Source organism: Symphalangus syndactylus, chromosome 2, assembly GCF_028878055.3.
Source record: "Symphalangus syndactylus isolate Jambi chromosome 2, NHGRI_mSymSyn1-v2.1_pri, whole genome shotgun sequence".
Taxonomy (NCBI): Eukaryota; Metazoa; Chordata; class Mammalia; order Primates; family Hylobatidae; genus Symphalangus; species Symphalangus syndactylus.
The window spans coordinates 130,258,328-130,275,624 of NC_072424.2; the positions used below are offsets into that span (position 1 = coordinate 130,258,328).

General features: G+C 35.7%; 1 protein-coding gene across 7 annotated transcripts in view; it reads right to left on the reverse strand.

The window, feature by feature from the left end:
- Window positions 1-17,297, reverse strand: part of SYNE1 (spectrin repeat containing nuclear envelope protein 1) — a 528,347-nt gene that overhangs the window by 407,839 nt on the left and 103,211 nt on the right. For all 7 annotated transcript variants that reach the window (XM_063632191.1, XM_063632173.1, XM_055267440.2 and 4 more), the window contains 2 exons: window positions 13,136-13,231; window positions 3,856-3,939 (listed from right to left, as the gene is read on the reverse strand). In XM_063632191.1, the coding sequence (XP_063488261.1) occupies window positions 3,856-3,939; window positions 13,136-13,231 (180 nt within the window). The remainder of the gene's footprint in view (window positions 1-3,855; window positions 3,940-13,135; window positions 13,232-17,297) is intronic.

Below are 17,297 nucleotides of genomic sequence, written 5' to 3' on the forward strand. Positions count from 1 at the left end.
GTTGTTCTGTGAAAATGGACATTGTGAAAACAAGTCTTCTTTACAAACAATGCCTTTCATAGGTGAAGTTGTTAAAGCTTTTGCCAAAGCTTCCAAGTTAATAAGAGGAATTTTGTTTTTGTATTCCAGCCAATCAATATAACTCAGAATGAAGTAGGACACTATTGTCATACAGCTGAAATGGGAGAATGAATGACCTGAAAAACTCTATCTTTATTTCTTATTTTTATTTTTTTAAGAGAAAGAGTCTCGCTCTGTCGCTCAGGCTGGAGTGCAATCACAGCTCACTGTAGCCTCGACCTCCCAGGCTGAAGAGATCCTCCCACCTCAGCCTCTCGAGTAGCTAGGACCATAGGCACATGCCACCACATCTGACTAATTTGTTTGTTTGTTTGTTTAGAGACAAGGTCTCACCATGCTGCCCAGGCTGGTCTCAAACTCTAGGGCTCAAGCCATTCACCCGCCCTGCCCTCCCAAAGTGCTGGGATTAGAGGTGTGAGCCACTGCACCTGGTCCTGAAAAACTCTAAAAATCCTGTTTAACAAGACTTGATTCAGCTTTCAATGAAAAATTAATGAAGGGTGAGCAGAAAGAAGAGAAACCCTTCAATAAGAATGAGATTAGTGTGATCTGGAAACACTGCCTGATATTGCATAAGAAGCTAAAATTGTTTTTCACACTATCCTAATGCCTGGGATCTCTCCTGGGCATGAAGTTTGCACAGTTGACTGAAATGTATACTGATTCATTGCATTAACAACTTATCAACACTGTACATTATTTAAGGGCTAGAATCTAAGTTTTCTGTAAATTTGTATTTTCTAGAGTTCCTGTCTTATAGAAAGTCATCAATTATATATTTGTAAAGTAATCAAATTAATTCAGTGCATATAAACTGAGAAGGAAATAACTGAATAGGTCTATTTTCCAGAAGTATCTGGATCTCCATTTATAAAACTAGTTTTGCTATTACCAAGCACAGGCTTCCTAAATTCCCACAAATTAGAAAAGGCTAAATGTAAGAGGATTGGTGCAACCCTTTTGGAGGGAAATATGGTAATATCTACCAAAATTACATGTGCATTTACCTTTTGACTTAGCAAGCACACTTCTAGAAATTCACCTAGAAGATACACCTCCAATTATATGGAAGCACTTATGCACATAGTTATTAACTGCATCATTGTTTGTGTTTTTAAAATACTAGAAACAACCCAATTCCCATTCATAAGAGAGTGGTTGAATAAACTATGGCATATCTAGGCAATGGGACACTGTGTAACTGTAAAAATGAGCAGAGAAATCACTATGAACTGATGTGGGGTGATTTCCAGGATATATTGATAAGTGAAAAAAGCAAAATGCATCTATGGTATGCTATCCTTCATGTAAGAAAGAAGGGGATATATGAAAACACATCTTATTTATGGAAAAAATGCAAAATCTATGTCAGAAACTAGAGAGACTGGTTATCTAAAAGTAGGAAATGCAGTCAGAGGCAGGGAATGAGAATGGAGTAGTAGGGATGAGGAAGGGGTTTGACTTCTTTAAATATAACGTTTATTATTTTAGAACCATAATAATGTCCCACTCTTTAAAACAAATAATAAAATCGACCAGGATGGGGGTGGGGCACAAAATAGAACACAAACAACAATAAATAAACCTATCTCTATAACAAATGATGACATAATCCCACTGAAGGGGATGGGGAAGAACAGAACTAACCTAAGAACATTTCAAAAATAGTTTTTTGACTGGATACTATAATGCTAAAGACAAAAAGAACGACACACAAATCCTGTTCTCTAGTTTGTAAATCCGTTTCTCACAGGGGCATGGGTTAGTGACATACTAGATGTGTATACTAGGTGATACAGTTTGTATACATGTCCCCACTCAAATTTCATATTGAAATGTGATCCCCAATGTTGAAAGTGAACCCTGGTGGGAAGTGATTGGAACATGAGGGCAAGTTCTTATGAATAGTTTAGCACCACCCCTCTTGGGTACTCTCCACACAATAGTGAGTGAGTTCTCGTAAGACGTGGTTGTTTAAAAGTGTGCAGCACCTCTCCCCTTGCTCTCTTGCTCTTACTCTGGCCGTGTGACATCCCTGCTCCCCCTTCACCTTCCGCCATGATTGTAAGCTTCCTGAGGCCTCTCCGGAAACTGATGCCAGAGCTATGCTTCCTGAGCAGCCTGCAGAACCGTGAGCCAATTAAACCTCACTTCTTTATAAATTACTCAGTCTTGGGTATTTCTTTATAGCAATGTGAGAATGGACTAACACATTAGGATTGAAAAAATTAGTAAATATATTGTAGATGAGAGTAAGCCTTCTCATTATCAGAGAAAGCAGAAACAAATAAGGACATAAGGCTAGAGTAAAACTTGTGGTGTTTAACTTGAATCAGAGGTATTAGTCTGAACTAATGTTTTACACACATACACGCACACACACGTGCGAGAATCTACATATGTATATGTGTGTATACATGTACACACATACAGAGACAGAGAGAGAAAGAGAGGAGAGAGAAGCACAGATATATGTATATATATGAGTTAATAAACATACACATTTTCTAATCTATTTGCTGAGAGGGCCTAGGAGAAATGATGCCCCAGTAGCAATGAAATACTTAGCATTTAGATCTTGGTTTCTAAATGCCACTCATCACTAAAACGAACGAAGCCTCTTTAGAGAAGTGGTTGATTCCAGGACTGAGGCAGGGAAAATATAAGAAAAACCTGGAATATTTGTACTTCTAGCAAATGAAAAACTGCTTGAAAAATTATGAGCCAATATCAAAAAGGTACAGGTGCCAGCCTGAAGGAGCTCTTAGTGGTCAAACCTAGAACAATTTGAGTGACAAAATGATAACAATGATTATAATGATGGATTTTAACTACATAACAAAATAAATATACATGTGTCCCTACTGGAATAAATAATTGAATAAATAAGTAAATTGTGGGGGAGGATATCTCTTTCTTACAGAACAATTCCAACTAATAAATATAGAAGGAATGAGGAAAATAGAAAATCATTAGGCAAGCAGCACAGAAATAATTATTGAAGGCAATGGATACTAAAATCAGTGAGCAAAAGTTTGAGGAAAAGCAGAAACTTAGCATAGTCTCAATTATCTCTCCTAAGTTATTTCCCAACTATAAAGGGAAAAACAGTGACTCTACCATAGGAAAGCATGGCAGACACCACATTACCAAGTATTCAAAGTTAATGTAACCAGTAATAAGACATATCAGCACCCTATATTTACTAATATGGTGCACTGGGAAGAATATGACATCACTTTCTTGGGACTTTTTCCAAAAATGTATAAACTCAACCTAATCATGAGAAAATATAATACAAACCGAAATTGAGAGACATTATGCAAAATAACTGACCAGCAGTTATCAAAAGTGTCAAGGTCATGAAAGACAAGGAAAGAATGAAGACCTGTCATAGAATGGAAGACACAACTAAATGCAAGATGTGATACTAGAGTGGATCCTGGAACAGACACAGACAATAGAGGGAACATTGATGAACTTGGACTAATGTCTATGTTTTAGTTAATAGTATTATCCCAATTTTAATGTCCTTACTTTGATAATTGTATTATGATTATGTAAGCTCTTAACACTAGACACTGAAATGAACTGTAGAAATAAAATTTCTTTTTTGCAACTTCTCCATAAATCTAAGAGTATTTTATAATACAATGATATTGTATGTCTAGGCTGTATAGATTACATGCAGTGTTTTGATCTACAGCCAACACTGAAAACATAAGTATGCCCATACCTTCTTCCTTGGGGGTTTTGTTTTTGTTTCTCCCTTACCTTTCTTCCTTCGAGGAACTTGAGTGCTGTGCCAATGTTAGCCACAGCATGGATTCGCTTCATCCGGCGTCCTTGTTCACAAGGCTGTAAAAAGAGGGGGAAAAAAAGGAATAAGACAAAATCTGCATATTAAAATGTTAGTTATAAGATCTATTTAAGTGGATTAAAAATATACTTGAAGAATATTCAAAAGCAACCAACATTGTTCACTTTCTATAAACGTTAGCAAATACATAAAGGGGTGTTCCCCATGCCACTCTGAAGATACACTAATTCACTCATTAAGAGCATTCATTCTCAGATTATCTGTTAATGCATTTGCCTTTTAGTCTTCTGCATGTCTAAGAGCAGAAATTATTATCTACTGAGACCTCTGTTAGACACAACAGAGTCTCATCACTGGTCTGTGCACAGCCCACTTATTTAGTTTATTAGTTAATTATTTTTAAAAATGTAAAACACACCCAGGACCTGCAACCTAAAACAGTCAGGACCCACAACTAAGTATGAAAGCCATATCCCGAAATATGACCACCATTAATCCCATCCTCCTATCTGACTACACTGAGGGCACCTGTCACTCTAACTCCAGTCCAGTGTTTGCCATTTTATAGAGATTCATTTCTTTCACACGCTTTCTTAAAAAGAATGCTTAGTTTTTAATTTTATATGAAGAGCATCCCTGTATTAAACATTTGAGACCTACTTTTCCACCTTATATTGCTAAGATTCATCATATCATTGCCTTTCACTGTATTTCATTCATTTCAAAAGCTATATAATGTGCTATTTCTACACTCTACTTCTGATATGAATGTGCTGTTTCCAGGTTATTGATATTTTGATATGTTGATAGATTATTACTGTACTTCTCACCTTTTGTACAAGCACAGTTTCTCCTGGACATGTACCTAACAGTAGAATTGCTGAGTTGAAGGGAATGTGACTTCCATTTGTAAAGTAATACCAAACTCTCCTAAAATGGTTGCACTAGTTTTTACTCTGATCAGCATCGCAAAAATAATACTGTTAATCTGTATCCTCTCCAACATTTGATTTTGACAGATACCTTAAACATACTTTTTTCAATTGAATATATGTAAAATGTATATGTACTCTTTTTCATTGCAGTCTCCATTTACATTTCCCTGATCAGCAGCAATGTGGACTTCTCTTCCTCTGTTCATTGGTGATGTGTGTTTCTTCTGTAAGATGCCTTTTCACATCAGTTGCCCAGGTTTTCCTTTGGGTTGTTTGCACCCATATTGTTTTGAAGATGTATTTTATATATTCTTGATTTAATCCTTTTACAACATGAATTGTGAATATCTTCAACAAGTTTGTAACTTCTGCCAGTTGTTTTAAAGGTTTTTAATTTTTAAGATAGTCTTAATTTTAATATATTAAATATAGCAATATTTTATTGGCAATATTTTTGTGTCTTATTGAATAATTGTTTTCCTATCCCTGTGTCTAAAACATATTCACCCATGTTTTCTACTAAGAGTTTAAAGTGTTACTGTCAGTAGGTCCTTAATTCATGTAGATATAATTTTTGTGTAGGCCATGAGATACGAATTCAATTTTACCTTTTTCTGCTAGAATGAACTTAATTTCCTGTTCCATTTTTTTCAACTTCAATAACTTTTAGGGTACAATTGGTTTTTGGTTACATGAAGGACTAACATAGTGGTGAAGTCTCAGATTGTAGTGCACCTGTCACCCAACATTTAGTTTTTGATCCCTCATCCCTCTCTTACCCTCATCCTTCTGAGCCTCCAAAGTCCATTATACCATTCTATATGCCTTCGTGTACCCATAGCTTAGCTCTCACTTATAAGTGAGAATGTATAGTATTTAGTTTTCAATCCTGAATTACTTCGCTTAGAATAATGGCCTCCAGCTCCATCCAAATTGCTGCAAAAGACATTATTTCATTCTTTTTTTACGACTGAGTAGTATTCCATGGTTGTATGTATATCACGTTTTCTTTATCCACTCATTCGTCAGTGGCCACTTAGGTTGAGTCCATATCTTTGCAATTGTGAATTGTGCTGCTATAAATATCCGAGTGCAGGTGTCTTTGAAATAATTACTTCTTTTCCTCTGGGTAGACACCCAGTATTGGGATTGCTGTATCAAATGGTAGATCTACTTTTAGTTCTTTAAGAAATCATACCGTTTTTCCATAGAGGTTGTATTAATTTACATTCCCACCAGCAGTGTATAAGCGTTCCCTTTACAACACTTCCATGCCAACATCTATTGTTTTTTGACTTTTTAATAATGGCGATTCTTGCACGGGTAAGATGATATCTCATTGTGGTTTTAATTTGCATTTCCCTGATGACGAGTTATATTGTACATTTTTTCATGTGTATTACTTATTTGTATCTTGTTTTGAGAAATATCTATTCATGTCATTTGCCCACTTTTTGATGGTATTGTTTGCCTTTTTTCTTGCTGATTTGTTTGAGTTCCTTGTAGATTCTGAACATTAGTCCTTTGTCAGATGCATAGTTTGCAAATATTTTCTCCCATTCTGTGGGTTGTCTGTTTACTCTGATGATAATTTCTTTTGCTTGCAGAAACTTTTTAGTTTAATTAGGTCCATTTATCTATTTCCATTTTTGTTGCATTTGCTCTTAGGGTCTTAGTAAAAAAATTATTTGCCTAGGCCAATGTCTAGAGATTTTTTTCTAGTTTTTTTTTCTAGAATTTGTATGGGGTTTCAGGTCTTAGATTTAAGTATTTGAGCCATCCTGAGTTGATTTTTGTATAAGGTGAGAGATAGGGGTCCAGTTTCATTCTTCTACATGTGACTATCCAGTTTTCCCAGCACCATTTATTAAATAGGATGTCATTTCTTCAATCTACATTTTTGTAAGCTTTGTCAAAGATCATTTGATTGTAAGTATTTGGCTTTATTTCTGAGTTCTCTATTCTGTTCCATTGGTCTATGTATCTACTTTTATACCAGTATCACGCTGTGTTGGTAACTATAGCTTTGTAGTATAATTCGAAGTCAGATAATGTGGTGCCTCAAATTGTTCTTTCTGCTTAGGATTGCTTTACCTATTTGGGGTCTTTTTTGGTTCCATGTGAATTTTAGAATTGTTTTTTCTAGTTCTGTGAAAAATGATGTTGGTATTTTGATAGGAATTGCATTGAATCTGTCGATTTCTTTGGGCAGTATGGTCATTTTTACAATATTGATTCTTCCAATTTATGAGTATGAGATGTGTTTCCATTTGTTTGTGTCATCTATTATTTCTTCCAGCAGAGTTTTGTAGTTCTCCTTGTAGAGATCTTTCATCTCCTTGATTAAATATGTTCCTAGATATTTTTTGCAGCTATTGTAAAAGGAGTTGAATTACTGATTTCATTCTCGGCTTGGTTGCTGTTGCTGTATAGCAGTGCTACTGACTTGTGCACATTGATTTTGTAACCTGAGACTTTATTGAATTTGTTTATCAAGTCTAAGAATTTTAGAGGAGTCTTTAGGGTTTTCTAGGTATCCAATCACATCATCAGCAAACAATGATAGTTTGACTTACTCTTTTCCAATTTGGATGCCCCTTATTTCATTTCCTTGCCTGACTGTTCTGGCTAGGACTTCCAGTAATATGTTTAAAAGAAGTGGCAAAAGTGAACATCCTTGTCTTGTTCCAGTTCTCAAGGGGAATGTTTTCAACTTTTCCCCATTCAGTATGATGTTAGCTGTGGATTTGTCATATATGGCTTTTTTATTTTGAGGTATGTCCCTTCTATGACTAGTTTGTTGGGCTTTTTATCATTAAGAGATGTTAGATTTTATCAAATGCTTTTTCTGCATTTATTGAGATGCCCATATAGATTTTGTTTTAATTCTGTTTGTAGGATGTATCACATTTATTGACTTGCATATGTTAAACCATCCCTGCATCCCTGGGATGAAACCCACTTGATTATGGTATATTATCTTTTGATATGATGTTAGATTCAGTTTGCTGGTATTTTGTTGAGGATCTTTGCATCTATGTTCATCAGGGATATTTTTTGTTACTTCATTTCCTAGTTTTTGTATCAGGTTGCCACTGGCTTCTTAGAATGAGTTAGGGAGCATTCCTTCTTTCTTAATCTTTTGGAATAATTTCAGTAGGATTAAAACCAATTCTTCTTTGAATGTCTGGTAGAATTCAACTGTGAACCCATCTAGCCCTGGGCTTTTATTGTTGTTGTTGGCAATTTTTCTATTAATGATTCAATTTTCGCTGGTTGTTTTTAGTCTGTTCAGGGTTTCTATTTCTTCCTGATTTAACCTAGGAGAGTTGTGTGTTTCCAGAAATTTATCCATTTCCTATAGACTTTCTAGTTTGTATGCATAGAGGTGTTCATAGTAGTCTTGAGTTATCTTTTGTATTTCTGTGGTGTTGGTTGTAATGTCTCCATTATCATTTGTAATTGAGCTCATTTGAATCTTCTCTCTTGTTGGTCAATCTAGCAAATGGTCTATTATCTTTTTAAACACCGAAGCTTTTGTTTCATTGGTCTTTTGTATTTTCTGTTAGTTTGTTTCCATTTCATTTAGTTCAGCACTGATCTTTGTTATTTCTTTTCTCCTACTAGCTTTGGATTTGATTTGTTTTGGTTTCTCTAGTTCCTTGAGGCATGATGTTAGGTTGTCAATTTGTGATTTTTCAGACTTTTTGATGTAGGAATTTAGCACTATAAACTTTCCTCTTAGTACTGCTTTTGCTGTATCCTAGAGGTTTTGATAACTTATGTCACTATTAACATTCATTTCAAATAATTTTTAAATTTCCATCTTGAATTCATTGTTAATCCAAAAATCATTCAGGAGCATACTGTTTAATTTTGATGTGTTCGTATAGTTTTGGGGTTCCTTTTGAAGTTGATTTCTAGTTTTATTTCACAGTGGTCTGAGATGATACTTGATGTAATTTTGACTTTTTAAAATTTATTGAGACTTGCTTTGTGACTTATCATATGGTCTATCCTGGAGAATATTACATGTGTTAATGAGAATAACGTATATTCTGCAGTCCTTTGGTCAAGTGTTCTATAAATACCTGGTAGGTCCATTTGTTCTGCGTGTAGTTTAAATCCACTGTTTCTTTTTTGACTTTCTACCTCAAGGATCTATCTAGTGCTGTTAGTGAAGTGTTGAAGTCTCCCACAATTATTTTGTTGCTGTCCATCTAATTTCTTAGGTCTAATAGTAACTGTTTTATGAATCTGGAAACTCCAGAGTTATACACATATATATTTAGAATTGTAATATCTTCTTGTTGAATTTGTCCTTTTATCATTACCTAATGACCTTCTCTGTCTTTTTCTACATTGTTTCTTTAAAATCTGTTTTATCTGATGTAAGAATAGCTACTCCTGTTCACTTTTGGTTTCCATTTGCATGGAATATTTTTTCCACTCATTTATGTGGAGTTTATAAAATTCTTTATGTATTAGGTGAGTCTCTTGAAGAAAGCAAATATTTTGGTTTGTCATTTTGTTATCCATTCTGCCAATCTGTATGTTTTAAGTGGCGCATTTAGGCCATTTATATTCAATGTTAATATTGAGATGAGAGGTTGTGTTCCAGTCATCATGTTGATTGTAACCTAGATACTTTATAAGTTATGTTATTGTTTTATAGACCTTGTGAGTTTTATGCTTTCAAGATGTGCATATCCACCTTCTGTTTCAAGATTTAGAACTCCTTTTAGCATTTCTTGTAAGGCTGGTCTGGTAGTGACAAATTATCTTAGCATTTCTTTGTCTGAAAAGACAATTTCTCCTTCAGTTATGAAATTTAGTTTTGCTGGATACAAAATTCTGGGTTGACAATTATTCTGTTTCAGGAGGCTAAAGATAGGACCCCAATCCCTTCTGGCTTGTAAGGTTTCTTTTGAGCTGTTCCACTTATTGAACAGTTTCCCACTCTGCACACCCATATCTGACATCCACCTTTGACATATACTAAAGTTCTATTCATGCCTTGGCTTGTTTCTGGACTCTATGGTATTTGTCAATATGCTCATCTCTGTACCAAGACCACACTGTCCAAAGTGATATAACTTCATTGTAAGATCTGATATCTAGTAGGGCAAATACTTTCTCCCTGTTTTTCTTCTTCAGATGTATCCTGGCTAAGTGAGAAAGATACAAACATTTATTGTATTGTTCCACCACATATTTGCATCTATTTTAACACAACTTAACCTATTATAATGTAATTATTATCCCTATTAGGGTATAATCCCTTTGAGAGAACTGACTATATCTCATTCATCTGTGTTTTTCTTAGAGGGCATAAGATAGCGCCTTATCTGTAACAGGAACTCCAGAAATGTTAGTTGAATGATTATTAAACAATGACAAATACCACTGGAGAATTGAGTTCTACTCTAAATATATGATCAATGACTAACAGGGTCACCTTGTGAACATGCAGGGAAGTTTGTCACTCAAGATTTTCTGAGCATCCATCATTCATTTCTAAATGGATTATTACCCTTCTCTTGAAAGGCAAAGTGTTCAAGAGTCTTTTGCAAAAATACTGTTCAGAAGGTTAACAACACAGATTAGAAAGAAGTTTCTCTGCAGCCCTTAATCTCTACTCATATTGCTTCTATTGTTTCTAATGTTTCAGTAGTAATTCCTCACATTCTTAAAAAAACTCTTAAGTGCAATGTTAAATTTAGTTTTCCTATGTTTATATGCAATTGCAGCTACGTAATTACTGATCCATTCAAAGAATAAATGTTTCACAAATAATATTCAAGGGATGTAGAAAAATCCAAGAATAAGAATTTTAATTTTTAATAACTCCCTAACACCTTAAATAAAATCATAGACAAAGGAGTCACAATAGGCTATTAAAGGGTACTAGGATATTAAAATTCCACTCTTAGCCTAAGATGCTGGCAATAGAAAGGATGCTAAGCCATTTGGCCACATTTATCAGATGATCATAATCAGATCCAGAATCCTGACCTATGTGAACTGTGACATTAAGTATAGGGTTCTCAGTAAGGTTCTATCACATAAATACATTCCTGAACAATATTAACACTCCTAAGGGAAACACTCTTGCCCATATTGTCCCTTTGAAAAGCCCTAAAAGAATGCCTAGGATGCTCATACCTTTCAATGATGCTCTTCATCTTAGTGTGGTCCTGAACAATAATACAAACATGTACAAAATTTAAATAACCTTTGTCACAGCATATTTGTGATTTCAGAATGATTTTATTTTACCTAATTCAGACTCTTGAAGAATTCAATATAAATAAATAATAAAGGTTCAATCAGAAACTGCCGTTCTATGCACCAGTTTCCCTATCTGTTGAATGAGAAAGTTAGATTTTTTTCTGAAATCCCTGCTAGCTTTAAGATCCCATAATTCTAACTATATCTGAATGAGTAGGGCACTTAAAACAGTAGGAGGATTGTCATGTCAAAAATATACGCTTTTTTCTAGAATAATTTAGCCTGGCAGTTAAATGCCCATCAAGATTTCTGTACACTGTATTGTACTGTCAAGTATAACAGCAGAATTATAATGACACTTAGAATGACACATAAACTTCTTGAATACCCACATGAGTATTCATATAAAGATTCCTTTAACCTTCAAGAAAATAGCTTAATTCAGGAGGATATATCTAAATGGCCAGTTATATCAGGTAATCAAGGGAGTATGTATTTCAATCTAATGACTCCCACATCCTAATGCTTATCTAGTTATCTTTAGCTAATGCATATGCCTACATACATTTCAAATTGCCTGTTCATATATGCCTAGCTTGATTCCTTCCAAAGCAGAGTTTGAGACAAGCAGTTGGGTGCATGTAGCTTACTAGGGAGGTGATCCCAGGTGGCAAGAATGATGATGTTTGGAGAGCTAGATGGGGAAGGAGGAAAAGCTAACAAAGGATGTACTATTGAGCGTTACTGCTATTGGCAACTGGAACTCAATCCCACTGGTGACTCTATGGGAACTCTATAAGACATGTGTAAAATATGCCTCAGAATCACCTGTCTCAGAATTACCCTAAGAATTTTAGGGTGGAGCATTTATTCATAGACTCCCATATCCATTGGTTGAGGGTCCCTTGGTACCACTAACTCCCCAACACTTCAAAGCTGCTCTGTGCAACTTGTGCCTTTAAGAAAAGCCCCAAGGCAGAAAGCCAGACAGATACTACAAATGCTTGAAGAAAGAAGCTGTCAGAGTATATGGGAATGTCTACCACTGATGTAGCTGAGACGAGACATGGGGTGCCAGAAGCATCTGCTACCTGGGAATCCAATTACATAAACGACTGGTGCAAAATTATCACCAGTTTATGTTTTTCAACAAACAACTCTTACAAAAGCTGTTTGAGGGCTCCCTGTACAAAATGAATGGAAATTAATTTTGAAGAGGTAAAAATCCTCTTTTAAAAACTCAGTTATCCAAGTAATAATGATTGTGTCATTATTGCCAAGATACAAGTGATAAAGAAAACACGGACTTTCAATTTTGGACTCTGTGTCTAGTGTGTTATCCAATATGTTGAAAATTATTTCCTGAATTCCTTTTTCCAAATTATGGTAAACATTATTTATAAATAATTTATGTTTACAAACTACTTAATGCTCTACTACTCTGAAATTAAAAAGAGATAAGCAAGAAGAGATAATTTATTATTTGACAATGTAGAAAATGTACTTTCTAGCTCACTGTTAATGTTGTTTTTCACTCTGCTGGTTCCACAGCACATAAAAACAACTCTGAACAGGCTGTTCTTGCTACAAATGATGGATGATGGATGATGTCAACAAGAATATGAAAAATGCCACACTGGTTTCCAGCTTCATTTTCAATAAACAACTATATAAATACACAGATACAGACCAACATTTGTTTCTAAATGGAAGACAAACACTTAAAGTGAGGGAGATGGTAATTTGCAACTAATCTTCTTGTATACCATATAGATACAATGGTTAATCATGTTAAGTTACTGATGAAGTTCTTTACTCTTAATCGTAAGGTTGTTATTATAAACATAACGTTTTAAATGCACTAGGGGTTTGCAGGAACAAGAAGGGAAATATATTCCTTGCACCTAGAAGTAGAAGTGCCAGCAGACCAGTGTTTCCAGTATACTACCCACCACAACAAATAACTTTCTTTTAGCTGGGCAGCACATCTTAGCACTCTCAACTCCACAGTCCCCAAATTCCAAATGGAAACAATTTGACAAGTATGATCACACAAAAAAATTCTTACCAGTTTCTGCCCAGACAGGACCTCCAGAAGGGCAAGTAGTTTAACACCATCTTTCATGTCTTCAAAAAGATCGTCCACCACCATTGGAGGTTTCCGCTGAAAAAGCAAAGAGGAATTAGTGCAGAAAATATCTCTTCCCTCTCTGTTTCTCTCTTTCTCTCTCTCACGTTTGTTACTTATGGTGGTGAAATTTGTAGGAGAGGCTTCTATATACTTTAATTCTTTATTTTGGATTGAGTTGCCAATTGCCTTTCGATAACTGTGAGAAGAAAAACAATCCAGTGGAGATAAAACTCGATATTCAAAAACCTCAGAGGATTTAATGCTTGAGGCTTAATGTATGTACCAGCTTATTTCTAGAAAGTGACTTTTGACAAGGGCAGGATGGTGTGGGATAAGGGAAGGAAAAGAGGGTACTATCAACCTAAAAAATAAGAGAGAGATTATAGCAGGATGTAAAAGCAGAGCAAGAGCTGCATGGACCAACCTCATCTTCACTCTGTGCAAGACACATTACTGGGGCTTAACAAGGTGCAGCCCTTCTATAGGACATTCTCACCACAGCAACCTCATTAGCTCAGTGACCTGCTAGAGGAGCACTGTTGGCACAGCTAAGGTTGCAGGTTCAATCTTCCTGTGGGTTAGTTAGCTGTTATGTTGTGTTCTACAGCCTGATGAATCTAGCGAACCTTCTTTCAGTGTGGGATTGAACCCAAGATATCATAAGCACGAGAGTACAGACCGATCAGTGCAAATCTATCACCGCTGCTGGAAAAATAAGCCAAAGACCACATTTAATTCGTGGAGCATCTTTTATTTTTTTATGAAGGTTATTAAAATACTCAATATATAGAAATTCCTCAAACATTGAATTAGGGTCTATCTTGGCTCAGGAAAAAGAAGCCATTATGCCAATGTCAATGGTCAATAGAGGGGAGGTGTTCACCAATTTATCACAGAATCAGAATTTATTTTCCGTTTAGCATCTGAATTCAAACTTACTGAATCTTGTTAAAGGCCTAATGCTCAATTCCTGACTTTCAATGGTCTTTCTTTCTTTAAAAAATAATGTGTTCTATGTAAGAGATTTAACACCAAATGTTTGGTTGAAATGTGACTTTTTTTCTCTACCAACTAATGTAGAGCATTTATATTTCTCTTACAACTGCATGAATTATAATGTCTGAATAGTACAATTCTAAGTTAAAATGTATTTTTCTCTCATTATAAAATGAACAGCTGAACACATTTTGTTCTCATGCTGTGAAATACATGTTCAAACATAACAGAGTTTTCATTTTTGATCATTCTCTTTCAAGTTCCACTATTCACGCTGCTTCTTACTTATATAGTAAAAATGTAACAGTGACTTTATATTCTAAGCATATAAATAGAATTCATCACAATAAAAGAAGCCATTACAAAGAAAACTATTTGTTGCAATAAGAACCAAAATTATTGTATTAACCATATACAGTCTTTAAAAATGCAGTCTATTTATCATTCAAAGTAACCACTTGTACCCAAATTATTTAAATCAAGCAAAACAATGAGGAACAGTTCATAAATGTTTGATGCATTCAGTGAGCAAATGCAAATAAAATTTTTCGTGCATTGTTATAAATATGCAAAAAGTAGGGAAAGCAGGGAATTCTCATGAAATAAAGATTTCAAGAAATTTTACACCCAGAAATGATAAAATGAATGCCTTCATCTGTTTCAATTTTAAAAATACACAGGTGTCTGCCACTTTGAGGAACATGTCCTCTCACCTCACTTCTGCCTCTCTTCTTTCCCTCCTCTATTGCCACTCATGCTGCACGTGCTTTCCTTTTCCCTCCAGCTGTTCCCTCCACAAGGCTCCTGGAATTGGCCTTTCAATCAGCAGCGACAGCTGAACGGCTCAGCAGCCTACTGGCCCCTCTGCATGGGACATTGCCAATACCATTCTCTCCACGATCTGTTCCTACCCAAAACTCTGTGACCAGACTGCCTAGTTCACAGGCCTTTTTCTTTCTCCTCTCTTCTTCCTAACTGTGGCCATTCACCACTCAATCCTGAGTCCTTCGTTCTTTACAAATTTTTTTCTGCTTATACATGACTCTTAAGTCCAGGTAAGCGACCTCTCCTAAACTTTGTCAAACATGTGGCAGGCACTTCATATCTATTGCTGGCTTGCTGGCTGACTGACTGACTGAATGAGTGAATAAATGTAAATATTGTGTGAAACCAATAAAGAGACTTTATTACACCAGAATAAAAAAAATTAGTAATTACTGGACCAGTTTTGCCATCCAGTTTATATAAGGTATTGTTTATATATACCAAACAATCAGTTAGGGGGACCTTTACTATGATGACTACCTCACATTTAATTTTTGGAACAATATTTTAATAGAAAATCTTTCAGCAAAAATATTTCTCCTGTCACATGTACAAATATTTATACCACCAATATGGTGACTTTGGTAAGACTTGGGTCATAGTACTGAAGGTCAAAAGGGAGAGTTGGAGATGCAGATAATTTATTGGATCTTGACTTAATGGAAAATAAAGACAGAAATCTATCAAGCACTTTTCAAGACCACCGTGATCTTTATTTATTAATGGGAAATTGTGGTAAGCTCTCTTTTTTGTACAATATTTGGGGAAATTATATTCTCTTTTGGCCTTCCCAGTCCTATTTAGCACGTTCTTCCATGGAACCAAGACATATTCATGCTGAATCCAAGGTGGTCCAAACAATAGGCCTTCTGACTTGGTGATGGGAGAGGACGATGGGAGTGAACAAGGAGAGAAAGTAGTACTTTCTTCTGTGCCACTCCTTCTAGAAGCTTTCCTCAAACTAGATTTAAACTCGAAGTTCTGGCTCCAGAAGGGTTGCCTGGTCTCAAAATGTCTATCAACTCAGGGAAAATGCACAGGCCTCTGTTGCTGGAAAGTTGGCCTTTCCTGGCTATAGCTTTGGTTAATTCATGAGTGGAGCAGACCTCACAGAGTGCTTTGCTCTATTTCTCCTCCTCCCTCTTTATTTTTTTGCCATAGGAGCCCCGTTGATGACATGTAATGCGATTCATTCCCTTTCTCTTAGGACTTAAAGGAGAGTAAATGTTTCTTCTTGAACCTCATGAAATGTAGGAAAGCATAGTCATCTTTGATGTAACTTTTACTGACCATTTCCTATACATTGGGAAAATAATTCATTCTCTAACATTGTGTATGTGTGTGTGAATAACTTGTGTCTCTTTACCAGTCTATAGGTATCAGGATTTATTTTACCCTTATCCACTGTCTGTTTCATATTTTTATTCATGAGAGGATAGCTATGTTTGCTGTGCTGCATGTCAATTTTATGCCCTGAGAAACAATTACATTCTGAAGGTGGAAAAGATTAAGAGAATAATTTGATGAAAAAATTGTATTAAAAATAACTATTTGGTATGTGATATGGGTTGGCTCTGTGTCCCCACCACCCAAATCCAATCTCGAATTGCAATTCCCATAATCCCCACATGCCAAGGGAAGAACCTCCTGGGAGGCTAATTGGATTATGAGGGTGGCTCCCCCCATGATGTTCTCGTGATAGTGAGTGAATTCTTGTGAGATCTGATGGTTTTTAAAGTGGCAGGTTTTTCCTGCGCTCTCATTTCACTTCCCTCCCGCCACCTTGTGAAGAAGATGCCTGCTTCCCCTTTGCCTTCTGCCATGATTGTGCATAGATCAATGGAACAGAACAGAGCCCTCAGAAATAATGCCACATATCTACAACTATCTGATCTTTGACAAACCTGACAAAAACAAGCAATGGGGAAAGGATTCCCTATTTAATCAATGGTGCTGGGAAAACTGGCTAGCCATATGTAGAAAGCTGAAACTGGATCCCTTCCTTACACCTTATACCAAAATTAATTCAAGATAGATTAAAGACTTACATGTTAGACCTAAAACCATAAAAACCATAGAAGAAAGCCTAGGCAATACCATTCAGGACATAGGCGTGGGCAAGGACTTCATGTCTAAAACACCAAAAGCAATGGCAACAAAAGCCAAAATTGACAAATGGGATCTAATTAAACTAAAGAGCTTCTGCACAGCAAGAGAAACTACCATCAGAGTGAACAGGCAACCTACAGAATGGGAGAAAATTTTTGCAACCTACTCA